This window comes from Typopeltis vanoorti, chromosome 24, assembly GCF_054136105.1.
Source record: "Typopeltis vanoorti isolate ZY-2024b chromosome 24, IOZ_Tvanoo_1.0, whole genome shotgun sequence".
NCBI lineage: Eukaryota > Metazoa > Arthropoda > Arachnida > Uropygi > Thelyphonidae > Typopeltis > Typopeltis vanoorti.
Window position 1 is genome coordinate 11895012 of NC_143572.1, and position 13968 is coordinate 11908979.

The 13968-nt window shown below is 36.4% G+C and overlaps 1 protein-coding gene across 1 annotated transcript in view; it reads right to left on the reverse strand.

Annotated features, from left to right (window-relative positions):
• The window catches only part of LOC150092928 (cholesterol transporter ABCA5-like), a 640434-nt gene that overhangs the window by 226223 nt on the left and 400243 nt on the right, over window positions 1–13968 (reverse strand). Inside the window, exon 16 of the mRNA XM_090414108.1 lies at window positions 7796–8071. Within this exon, the coding sequence (XP_090270234.1) occupies window positions 7796–8071 (276 nt within the window). The remainder of the gene's footprint in view (window positions 1–7795; window positions 8072–13968) is intronic.

A 13968-nucleotide genomic window follows, 5' to 3' on the forward strand; every position in this document is an offset into this window, starting at 1 on the left:
TGTAGTCAATTTGTGAGCTGTTGTTACCACTTCTAAATGCTATCAAATGTTCTTCCCTCTTGAAGAAAAACGAGTTCACAATTGCCAGATCAAACGCTACTGCAAAGTCCACAACCCTCTCTCCTTCCTGGTTCATCATTCCAAGTCATTCTATCAAGTAGTTTATTTTATACAGCTATCTGAAGCAAAAGTGTTGTCTGTATCCCTTGAAATGGATAAAATTGAGTATCATGCAGTTATAAAATTCTTTGTAAAAGAAGGTTTACCGCCAAAAGAAAGTCATTTGAAGTTCATAAACGTTTATGGGCACTCTTCTCCTTCATTTTCGACAATTAAAAAAATGGGCTGCTGAGTTTAAGAGTGGTCGTACCAGCCTTGAAGATGATCCATGTGAAGGATCCCCAAAAAGTGTAACAACACCAGAAATCATTGATCGAGTGCACAATATGATATTGGATGACCGACAAATCAAAGTATATGTGAAATTGCTGACACAATAGGATTTCAAAATCATTTCAAAAGAACGTGTAGGATATATTTTGCATGAAGAATTGCATATGAAAAAGCTTTGTGCAAGATGGGTATCATGCTTGCTCACAGCAGATCAAAAATGCACTCGCATGAAAATGTCTGAACAGTGCTTGGAGCGTTTTAACAAGAATAAAACTGATTTTGTGTGTTGATTTATTACTATGGATGACACTTGGATTCACCATTATACACCAGAATTTAAACAGCAGTCAAAACAATGGACAGAAGCTGGTTGTTCAGTGCCAAAGAACACACAGTCGGTTCCATCAGCAGAAAAGATCATGGCATCGGTGTTTGGGATGCTAAAATTATTTTGTTTTTTAATTATCTTGAAAAGAGTAAAACAATAATGGGGAATATAATTCTGATCTTTTAACCAGACTAGACAAAAAAATTCGTGAGAAAAGACCCAGTTTGCAGAAGAAAAAAATCATCTTTCATCAGGACAATGCACCTGCCCACAAAGGTGTTTTGGCAATGGGAAAATTAAGGGATCTCACCATGAATTGCTGGAACATCCACCCTGTTCCCCATATTTGGCTCCCTCTGACTTCTGTCTCTTCCCAAAACTAAAACTCTTCCTTGCTGGTCAGCGTTTTTCTTCAAACAAGAGGTGATTGCAGCTGTAGAGGGGGTATTTCGCAGATCTTACTGAGAACCACTACAGGGATGGGATAATAGTGCTGGAGCATTGCTGGAATAAATGTATTATTCTTAAGGGAGATTATGTTGAAAATTTTGAAATTATAAATTTGTTTTTTTATTGTTAGGCCGAGAACATTTCAGACTACCCTCGTAATTTCTTAACAGTTTTGGGAGATCTTGCCAGTCCTTCTAAACCCTTTTGAATAAAGAAGGGTGACATTTTCCCTGTTGGGTTTTCACCTGTTACATGGATGATCAAACACACTGGTACATTTATACTAGTATCAAATACTCTTACTACCACATTTATACTAATATCACATATTCTTTACTATCACATTTATACTAATATCATATACTCTTTACTACCACATTTATCTTATATGTGAGAGTTATTTAGAAACAAAACTGATCAAAAAATTAGAAACCAAAGAGATGAAAGTTTGAAAAATATAAGGGAATAAATTGATGCTGAGTGAACACTCATGCTATGTAACTCTTTCTTGTGATTCATATTGTGAATGTTTAAACTAATCTTCTATACTCTTCCTGAATGGTTACAATAGATGAAATATATAGGAGTTTATATTAAATTCTCATTTTGTTTACATGTGTAAACTGCTTTTAATATATATATATATATATATACAGGGTGTTCGGGATAAATTTGACATATTTATAATTAATTATATTTTTCCGTAAGTTACATGTATTAACACACACTTCTCTTCATTTAAAAGTTTGGACCCTTCTTCATTCATATACAAGATGTCAGAAAGGATGGATAGCTGGAACCCACCTGAATCATGGAAGAGAATAACTTGTATCATGATGATTCGTGCCCGCCATCAAAATAAGGATATTACGACTGCTGCCCAATGCTCCCTGAATACAGTAAAAACAATCAGGCATGAACTAGAGACTTACAATGGTGACTACGAGGATGTAGCAAGAAGAAAGATCCCTAGCAGACGATCTGATTGCGTTCGTACAGCAGAATTCCTCGCAAATCTGCAGGAACAGGTGTTGAAGAACCCTGGCATTGGAATTCGGGCTTTGTTCGTGGAGTTGCTAACTGTAGTCAAGCCCTGGATAACAAGGGTAGCCAATGGTAGGCCGTATGTATGGCAGCAGGATTCGGCCCCTTGCCACACCTCTGGGAAAAGTCAAAAATGGTTGTCTGAAAATTTCTACGACTTCACCAGTCCAAATGTTTGGCCTCCAAACTCCCCAGACCTTAACCCCATGGATTATTTTGTATGGGGCGCAGTTGAAAAAGACACCAATCGCACTTCCAGTAATACAAAAGCCCAGTTAATGGATAAAATTAAAACAGTTTTTGCGGCCCTTCCCAGGGAGACTGTAGCATCAGCTTGTTCGAGGTTCCGAAGCAGAATTGAAGCTGTGATCGATGCTAATGGTGGTTATTTTGAGTAAATCTTGTTGATAGTATTGTAATTAACTCTGCCTGTAATGTTTTTTTGTCAATTCATTAAATTTAATAGATACAAAGAAGATTTTCTTTTTCCTTACGAAACTGTCAAATTTATCCCGAACACCCTGTATATATATATATATATATATATTATGTGTCACCCACATTTCTATAAAATATCTAGTAATAAGATCTGTAAAAAACAGATTAAGTTGAAGGAAAATTGTTACACGAAGCTAGTTATAATGTAAGTTTAAATAGGTAGTGCTACTGTCATAGCATTCTGCACACCCTTTGAGAGTATATCAGTAATCTGAAGATGATAGTCAAATTAACGTTTAGTGAGTGAACACTCATTCTATGTAACTTTTTCTTGTGATTCATAATTTGATTGTTGAAACCAGTTTTCTAGGCTCTTCCTTGTTTTAGCTGTTAATGATTACAGAGAATTGTGTCCACAAAGAGTAAAGAGTGGAGGTTGATGGTACATGCACAGATTTTGAATGTGTGTGGTGCGAAGTTGAAAAAAACAGGTTAGTATATCTGATAGGATGATGTTACAGATCAGATAATGTAGAAAATACTGACTGTGAAATGTTTAGGCAAATTGCCTGAACATGTAAAAAGAAGGTGATCCTGATGCAAGACTTTAATTACAGGAAAATAGAATGTAGGAGGAGGCTGTGCATGGAAACAAGGAGAGTGAGTTTGTTGAATTTCTGAGAGACAAATATCTCAACAGAATGTGATGAAACAACTAGAAGTTTTAATGTTTTGGATTTGGTGATAACTTCACAAGATGTGGTTGTTAACGAGGTGTTAACACTGCTGCCAGTTGGTGAGAGATATCATGAGGTACTTGTTTGGGAAGTGATGAAGAACAGCTTACTGCCAAAAATGGATATATATGTGGAAGTGTAAAGTAGATGATTATACAAAGTTCTGTAATCAGTTAGCATCAGTATGCTGAATAGATGAGCTGAACAGAAAAGATATTCACACTGCATAGAAATTCACAAGAAAGTTTCTGACACAAGCAATATATAACTGCATACCAAGAGTTAAGAAAGTAAATAGAGTAGGAGTGAAATGGATGAACAGTGAAATCAAGCAAGCTGTGTTGGACAAGAAAATGCCATGGAGTAGGTACAAGACAGTTGGTGGTGATTGTATCCATGAAAAGTGTAAAGTGCAGGCTAGGAAGAGACAAGCATAGTAAAGAAAGAAAAGTTGCAGTATGAGAGGAGATTGGCTGGTCAGGCCAAGGTTAACTCAAGGGAATTTTTCTGCTATATGGTAAGCAAGAGTAAGAATAATTATGGTGGCAGATTGACAATGGTGAAGAGTCATGGCAGTAGAATAACAGTCACAGGATATGGTAAAATTATTGAATGTGTACGTTATCAGTGTATATCATACTGGTATAAATAATGCAGGGAAATATGTAAAAAGAAGGCAAGTACCAGAAGAATTGGAAGTGAAAGAATCAGAGATGCATCACATGTTGATTGGGATAGATGTTAATAAGGCTCCGGGAGTGAATGACATGTCACCACATATTCTTAAGGAATGCACACAAAAGTTAGCTATGCCCTTGACCTGATTATTTATGAAAGTCTTGCAGTGGGTAGGATTCCTAAGAAGTGAAAAAAAGGCAAAATAGTACTACCCCACAAGTATGGTTCTAGGACAGAAGTTTTCAATTATAGACCAGTCTGTATAACTGCAGTTGTAGTCAAGGTGTTGGAGAGATTGGTTAGAAATAGAATACAGGATTGGGTTGATGGACATAGCATTCTTTATGATAGTCAGCATGGATTTGTAAAGGGTAAGTCTTGTTTTAGCAATTTACTTGCATTTTATGATAAGGTAATGAGTGTGTTAGACAAGGGAAAATCATATACAGTGATATTTTTGGGCTTTGCAAAAGCATTTGATAGAGTATCACATAAGTTGGTGTACAAGCTGCAGAGAATGGGTACAGATAGTATATTGTTTAGATGGATTAGAGACTGGCTCTCTGAATGACACCACCAAGTTGCATATGATAGATCAGTCTCTCAAAAAAGGAGGGTAACCAGTGGCATGCCACGGGGTTCCATTCTTGGGTTGCTGTTTAACTTGTTTATAAATGATATGTTATATGGACTGACTGGGAATCTTCAGTTGTTTGCTGATGATGCAAAGTTGGGAAGAATTATAAGTAACACTGCTGATGTTAATTCCCTTTAGTAGGATTTGAACAGACTTTTTACTTGAATAAAGGAGTGGGGTTATAGTTTTAATATCAGTAAGTGCAAGGAGTTGCATTTTGGAGTGCAGAAATATAAGGCTGTGTACTATATCAATGGTGCCGTACTGCAGGAAATGGATGATATTTGCAATTTGGGAGTGATGGTTGACAGTAGACTGAAGTTTAGGGGGCATATTGCAAGTGTTGCAAAGACTGCATATCATAGTGCTGCTATGATAAAATGTACTCTAACATGTGGGGATAAGGAAGTGGTTGTGCCACTGTATAAAGCACTAGTCAGACACACTTAGATTATTTTACTCAAATTTGTCATCTGGTTTTTAGTGTGATGTGGAAGCATTGGAGAGGCTCCAGAGATGAGTGATGAAGACAATATCAGGACTTTAGAATTCTGGCCAGGGAGTGAGGTTGAAGAAATGTGAATTGTAGAGTTTTGTGAATGAGAGAAAAGGGGTGATATATAGAGACATTTAAGTTAGTGAGGAGATTTTACTGAATTAATCCAGATGGGATGATAAAAAGAGTAGAAGGGAGAGGGGAAAAACTACATTCCATCCCAGGAAGTTATATAAGAATGTGGTGAAAAGGGGTGTGAGGAGTAGCTTTTTTATATGGAGAATTGTCAGTGAATGGAATGCATTGATAATGTTAAGGATTTTAAGAATTGGTATTATAAATATGTTGTCAGTTGAATGAACCTCCCACAATGAGTCTGCTGACTCCATGGAGGGTGCAATAATAATAATAATAATAATAATAATAATAATAATAATAATAATAATAAATTGTCTGCTAGTGAATTGCATGATGAAATGGCTTTCAATAAATTGTTTTTGGTGAATTTTCTGCATATCTACAAAAATGTAAACAGATGCTGGTTAACATCCAACATATTACAGCCTGTAATTTACAACATTCATTTTTCATCCTCCACCTTATGACAACTAGTTGCTAATTAAACATATCAATAGGTTTCTTCCTTTTCCTTAATCATGTCCTACATTTGACACTACTGTGTTACAGATTTGTGACTGCTCATGTGTGGAACTGGTAGAAAATATAATTATAGTAATAGAAAAAAATGAAAGCTGATGCACTGGGTAAAAAACAAGTTCCAGTTTTAAATTTATGGCAAAAATAAGAATCTATTTGTTTTAATCATATTGCAAAATTCTTGATAGCAATATAATTTATTTATGACATCATCATCATCAACAACCATGGGTCCAATGCCCATAGGTGTCTGCTGCCATCTTGATATGATTCTTCCATTGCATTCTATTTTGTGCAAGATGACTCAGTTTGTGTATAGAGTTTCCGCACCATCTGACGATGTCATCGCCCCCATTTTCTATTTGGTCTTCCTCTATTGTTCTTTCCTTCAATTATTCCAAACGGCAACTTTTTAATTTTCTCTCATCGTTCATTCTACATATATGGCCAAATAGATGTAGTTTCCTTTTGATTATTTTCTGGAGCAGGTTTTCTTTTGGTTGTATTTGTCTGTAGATTTCCCCATTCTTCACTTTCTGTATTCAGCTTATTCTCGAGATCTTTCTATAGCACTTCCTCTCAAATGCTAATATCCTCCTTTTAGATTCTCTCAGGAGTACCCAGGCTTCGCATCCATAGAGCATGCTGCCGAAGATACAGGTTTCTACAATGCACAGTTTAGTTTGCATCTTTATAGCTCTTCTATATTTTGTCCATGGCTTTTAAAATAGTCGTTGCCTTGGCTATTCTCATTTTTATCTCTTTTTTGGGGTACAAGTCATGCTTCATGTGGCATCCAAGATATGTGAAGTGTTCCACATTTTCCAGTTCAAATCTGTCTATCGTAACTCTGTTCAGTAACTCCTGTTGTCCGAATATCGTTGTTTTAGTTTTTTCAAAGTTGACATTTAGTCCATATCTTTTCCTTTCTGTGTATAGTGTTTGCAATGTCTGTTCCAGCCTTGCTACATCTTCTTCAATCAGGACGATGTCATCTGCAAAGCAGAGGTAGTTTATTCACATGCCATTTATTGAAATGCCTCCACCTTCTTCTTTAATCTTATCTGGTGTTCTTCCCAGATGTGTGATGAAGATGACTGGTGATATTGGGTCCCATTGTTTTCCTTGACTAGTGGCAAACCAATCTCCAGTCTCACCTGCTATCCTGATTTTTGCTTGTGCTGGGCTGTTTATATCTTTCAGCAGGTGGATCAATTTATTATCTACACCATAGGATTACAAGACAGCCCATGTTATATTTTGGTCAATATTATCAAATGATTTTTGGAAGCCCACGAAACAGCAATATATCGTTATGTTTTTTCTTTGAGCTTTCTCTGCAATTAGTCTTAGTGCGAGTATTTATTGCACTGTACTTCGATCTTATCGAAATCCGGCTTGCTCATCCAGAAGATGTGTCTCCATATGCCCCTTCAGGCATTCTGTTAGTATTTTCATCAGCACTTTGACTCATTAATGCAATTGATTCTGTAATTGGTGCATTCTAAAGCACTGCCTTTCTTATGAAGAACAACCAAGACTGATTTTTTCCACTCTTTGGGGGCATATCCTGATCTTCATATTTCATTACATAGCTGATGTATTTCTTTTACAACTGATTCTCCCCCATATTTTAGCATCTCACCTATTATGTTGTCATTTTCAGGACTCTTGTTGTTCTTGAGATGTTTTATAGCTTTATTCACCTCCTCTTCCAAGATGTTATTTGCAAAGATCTCTGCTGGTGGAGAGATTGCTTTTAGCTCTTTGATTACTTCTGTTGCAGTATCATTTTGTTGATTTTTATATAGTTCACTGCAATATCTTGTTCATCTATGTATGATTTAGAGAGAAACAAGTAAACAGAATGAAAATGTTGGATTCCTATTATATACAAAATGCAAATAGTGAAAATTGTTAGATATTTTAATGCTTACCTCTCTGTCTTCTACTACTTCCACAGATATCATGGGGGGTACATATGGTACAAGAGTAGCGAGCATTATTACAAAAATATATAAATTAGTTAAATTAGAGCCTGTGTTGGCCTTTGGTACATATGGAAGGGCTTTTGAACTTGTTGTTATATGAGTAGAAGAATGATTAAAATTTTTCAAAAAAACATTGGTCAGAAGATTTTGTATAATTGGAAGGGAATGAAGATAGGTGTCATTAATTAGCCATATCCAGTCTATATGATAATTCCAGTTCACCTAAAAGAAATATAAACAGTTTATATATTCTCACAAATAGTATACCACACTTTAAATCCACAAATAAACAAATTCATTGATTTTAAAATATCCTAACAATCATAAGTAACATCACCATTATTTCTTGGAAAGTATACTTAAAGGATCACATATGAACTATTCAAACAGCACAACATAATAAGAAAAATATTATTAGATTTATGAATTCAACAACTTTGAAAAAAAAAAAAAAAAACTTTAAAACTTTGCCATCCTGGTTGGCATATCCACTCTCCAGCCAAAAGGCTGTGGGTTCGAATCCCAGTGCGGGCATGGATGTTTATGATTGTCTGTGAAAATACCAGTGGTGGTGCTTGGCAGTACATGGTGTTGGTGTAGTTACGGTTCATCGTAGTTGGTGAATTGAGTGGTGGAGACAGATAACTTTAGAGATGGTGCCCTCCCACGATGAGTCTTTGGACTCTCTGGAGGTATCATGTAATAATAATAATTATAATAACAACATTAAAATCCCATATTTCCACCTTTATGTTAAGGTCACAGTTGGGAATATATATAAATATTATTATTTTCATCATCATGACATCTGACCTCCATGGAGTAATGGGCTCATCATGGGAGGCTCATACTTGTGCAAAGGTACATACTTGTCTCATGCAAAAAGATCATCAAACTATGCCTTAAAACTCATTCACAGTAGCAGCAAGCTGCTACTGGTTGGTAGCTTGCTCCACCTTTGCTACGAGTTGCCTGATGTTGTACTATTTACCCAGGTAAGATAGTACAATACTATATTCAGTCCTGAAGATATTTTCAGATGCAAACTTTGTTTGCTCTCACTGGGATAAAGGATTAAACTTTATCCCAGTGAGAGCAAACATTCACAGTAGTTTCACCACACTTTCATGCAATGCATTCTGCTCACTAATCATCTTCATGAAAAGAACTTGCTTCTCACTCCCATCTGCTCACACTCTCTTTGAACAGCTTCTAGGGATGGTCTCCTGTTCTAGGTTGTCTCCCTCTACTCTATGAAAAATCTCCTCCACATTAATCTGGTAATAATCCTTCACCAATTTATATGTTTGAATCATATTCCCTCTCTTTCTTCTATTCGCAAAGCTAGGCAAGTTGCATTTCCTTGATCTCTCCTCATATCTTCCATAGACTTGACACTGACTTAGCGAACCTTCTCTGGATCCTCTCCAATAATCTTCATTGCCTTGATAACCAAGTGACCAAATATGCACACAGCAGTCAATATGTGGACTGATCAAAGCCTTATAGAGAATCATAACCTCTTTCCTCCCAAATGTTAATATCTTCTGCATTATTGCCCAATCCACTTACAATTTTAGCGGTGATCCCTAAACTTCAAGATCTCTGTTCACCAGCACTCCCAGATCTCTTCCATCTCCTTCAAAATGTTTCCATTAATTGTATATTCTGCATCCTGTCCTTTGCTACCAAATTTCAAGGCTTTAGACTTTGCAATGGTAAACTGATAACTCCATTCCCTTTCCTACTCACACAATCAATCAAGATCCTCCTGTAAGGACACAACATCAACTTTGCTCCTCATGATTCTTCCCAACTTTCCATCATCTGCATATCTCTAGTGAAGCTGTTTCCAATGTCATTAACATACAAGTTAAACAATGATGGTCCCAAAACAGATTTCTGTGACACTCCGCTAGCGACTTCCCACTTCTGGACGCCACTTCTCCATATCTATCTGATACCTATATCACTGACGCCTATCTCACAGTCAATCAGCTATCCAACTTACTAGTAAGTTAAATACACCACTGTATATGAATCTCTCTTATCTGGTGAATTTTTCACTTTGTTGTAATATATAAGAAGATTGTCAAAGCATGACCTCATTTCTAACAAATGCATGCTGACTCTCATAAAGAATAGTGCCACTCAACCCATTTCTGAATCACAGTCCTCATCAATCTCTTTAACACCCTAACAAATACTCCACACACACACACACAAAATGGCCCAATAATTTGTAGAGTCAGTCTTTTCCCCCTGTTTGTGAAGTGGAACAATTTTTACCACCTTCTGCTCCTTTGGGCTTGCCTTGTAGCAAGACTCATGTTAAATAGGTGTGCCACTGGTGCTGTCAATTCTCTAGACCAGTGGTTCCCAACCTTTTTCCATTTGTGTACCCCTTTTAAACCCATTTCAATAAACTGTACCCCCCTTTTTTATTATTATTATTATTATTATTCATGATACCTCCAAGGAGTCCGAAGACTCATCGCGGTAGGATGCCTAGTGTACAACTCTCCATCTCCACCACTACCAAACCTCTACTACCAATCAACTACATCAGAGCCATCTACCGCCCACCACTGCCACAACAAGTATCTTTTGTCTGTAAATTGTGTGTGTTCTGAAGGGCCAATTTGTCTGTATGTGGGATGAAAAACCCAAGTTTCCGGAAGGGAAACCCTGCTACCTCCGTATGAGATCAGCTAACTCACCTTCAATTGAAAAAGTAAAGATTCCTCTCATCACGACAGGAATTGAACTCAAGCCTTTTCAATCGAAGGGCGCAATGTACCGTCATTCTTCCAATTGCACTACGGAGGAGCTTAAAAATAAAATATATTATTATTATTATTCCTGAGACCTCCAAGGAGTCCGAGGACTCATCACGGGAGGACACCTACAACTGTCTCAACCACTACACCGAACCTCTACTATGAATCATCTCCATCAATGGCATCTACTGCCCACCTCCACCACAGAATGCGATGGTAGGGAATTTTTAAAATAGCTGTTTTTAAATACTGACACTTTTGCTCATTGCCTATCTTAATGTAAAATAGTGGAAATGAGATAATGAGTTGGGAAAGGAAAATTACTACACTAAAAGTACAAATGCATGCACGTACCCTGGGGGTACAAGCTGGGCCATTCAGGGATACACGAAAAATAACCAGTAATGGCAGAAAAACAAGTAAAGTAAAAAAATGCAAAATGGTAGTTATAGAACAATAAATGACAGTATTTAAAAACAGCTATTTTAAAAACAAGGCGTACAATTTATAGGTCGAAAAATGTTGGGACCCACTGCTCTAGACCATTCCCCAAGACGCTGAAAGATACATTCTCAAGTCAAACTGCCTTATTAACATCAAGTTTATGTAATTCCTCATACACTTTCTACTCATTCATCATCACTCCTTTCACCATACCCTATATTTAAGCTTCTTGTGATGTCACCTTCACAAGAATGAAATACAATGAAAAACTGATCATTGAATATTTCAATTACATCCTCTGCATCAATTACCAATCTGCCAGTGTCATCAACTATCATCATTCTTCCATTGCCTTTCTTTCTTCTGCTTGCCCATATTGAAAAAAACTCACAAGGATTTTTCTTAACTTGATTGGCTAATACTTATACTTCTAATACTGCCCTTTTGCTGTATTTAACAACCGAGTCAACTTCCTAGCCTACTACACTACTCTTTGTACTCTTCATGCAACTGATTATTACCTACATTCATGTTATGTTACCTCCACACAGTGCCACTTCTTCCACATTTTCTGCTTATTTCTTCATTCATCAATTTTACACCTACCTTATTTAGCCTTTCCAACTTTGCAATATATCCTATCCTATTCCCTCAGCTATACAGCTGGGGGAGGTGGCTGTATGCTACCATACTATCGAAATGATTATGAGCAAAATGGCTTCCTGTTGCCTTCTTTGCCATAGTGTATTTTATGACAGTAGCCATGTGTGTTCACCAGATTGGTTTGCCTGTTATTAAGAATGAAAAACCCAAGTTACTGGGGTAAAAAATCCTCCACATTTGTATGAGGCCGGTTAACTCACCTTTAGTTGAAAGAGACCAGATAACGGTTCCTCACACCACTGACAGGAATCGAATCTAGGTCATTTCAATTAAAGAGCTTTGTCTATACTGACTGAGCTACAGAGGCTCCTTTGGAATATATATATATATATATATCCATTTTACTCCTACCTTATTTAGCCTTTCCATCTTTTGAATATATTTATCTATATCTATCTATCTATCTATCTATCTATATATATATATTAGGGTTACCAAGTAATTTTATAAACTTGTTTATTTTACTCCTAATCCCAAGTAAGCAAACAATTAAGTTTGCACCTGAAACGTAGTTCAAGTCTAAAGTGGTGCAACACCAGGGCAACTCATTGTAAAGGTGGATAAAGCTCTGATCACTATTCTTAGTATTTTCCATAATGTAAAGCACATCTCATTAAGAGATGTATACTGCAATAAATTATGGGTGGGGTCACTACCCAGACCGGTTTCAACTTTTTTTTGAGGTCTCAGTGAGTAGCTAGACCCTAAATACCAAATATATATATATATATATATATATATATATTTGGTATTTAGGGTCTATATATATATATATATATATATATATTTTGACAATTCATTTTAACTCGGTTGGAATATTATAAAATAAGTTTAATGACTATTACTCGGTAATAGTCATTAAACTTATTTTATATATATATATATATATATATATATACATACATATATATATATAAACAGGGATAAGTTTTGGGACCATTGTTGTTCAGTTTGTATGTTAATGATATTGGGATGGGTTTAACTAGTAATATGCACCTGTTTGCAGATGATGTAAAATTAGGGAGAGCAATACACAATCAAGCAGATGTTATGGCCTTACAGGAGGACTTGATTAGATTGCATGAATAGGCATGTAAGTAGAATTGTCAGTTCAATGTTGCAAAGTGTAAGGGTTTGAGATTTGATAAGTAACAATGGGATGCAAAGTATACACTTGGTGGGGAAACTTTAAAGAAAGTAGAATAGATGAGAGTTCTGGAAGTGGTGGTGAACAAGGACCTGAAATTGAGAGGTCGCACTGCACAAGTTGTGAAGATGTGACATCGGACAATGGCATCATAACCTCTTTATTTCTGCATGTCGGAAATCATCATTGCTCTGCATCAATGCCATTATCTGACGTGATGTCTTCAAAACTTGTGCAATGTGGTCTCATATGTTGTGTGCAGATTTCGTTGCTGGGTTTTCATGGCGATGAGGATATGTTGGAAAGAGAAGATTCACAAAGGTGGTCAGTGGTCTTTGGAATGTGGAGTATGAGGTCAGATTGAGAGAATGTAAATTGCAGAGCCTCATGAATAGAGGGAAGAGTGGGGGAATATGATTGAGACATATAAGCTAGTCATGGGTTGACATGGAAGAGATTTTTCATAGAATGGGAGAGGGAGAAAACTATATAAGAAGGATGTGAGCAGAGGAGTGAGGAGAAGGTTCTTTGCATGGAGAGTGGTTGGTGAATGGAATGCATTGCCTGAGTGTCTTGTGACATTGAATCAGTTTAAGGCACAGCTGGATGACCATCATGTGCAATAGTGTGTATCTCTCATGATGGGTCTCTGACTCCATGGAGGTCAGATGTTAATAATAATAATAATATATACTACATTAAAGTAACCAGCATAAGGTGCTATTAGAAGCCACATAATGTCTAAAACTAATTAACTTTCTTAGCCCGACCACTTCTAGTAATAAAATAAAATAAAAGTAAACTTACTAGATAATAATTAATTACATCAGCCAATGATAAAATTCCTATTTCTGACATCTAGTTATGAAATCCTACAGTTAGACTTGCTACTTTACAGTGTGGGTGTGAATTTAAGTAAAAATAGTTGTCTTTCTCTCTTGAAAGTCTCGGAGATTCTCATTCTATGTAAATATCAGAAATTATTATTATTATTAAGAGACATGCAGGAGGTCAGGGACTTATCAAGGGAGACCATATATCACTGCACCAGTCATCATACCTTTGCTTGAATTCATTCACACTAA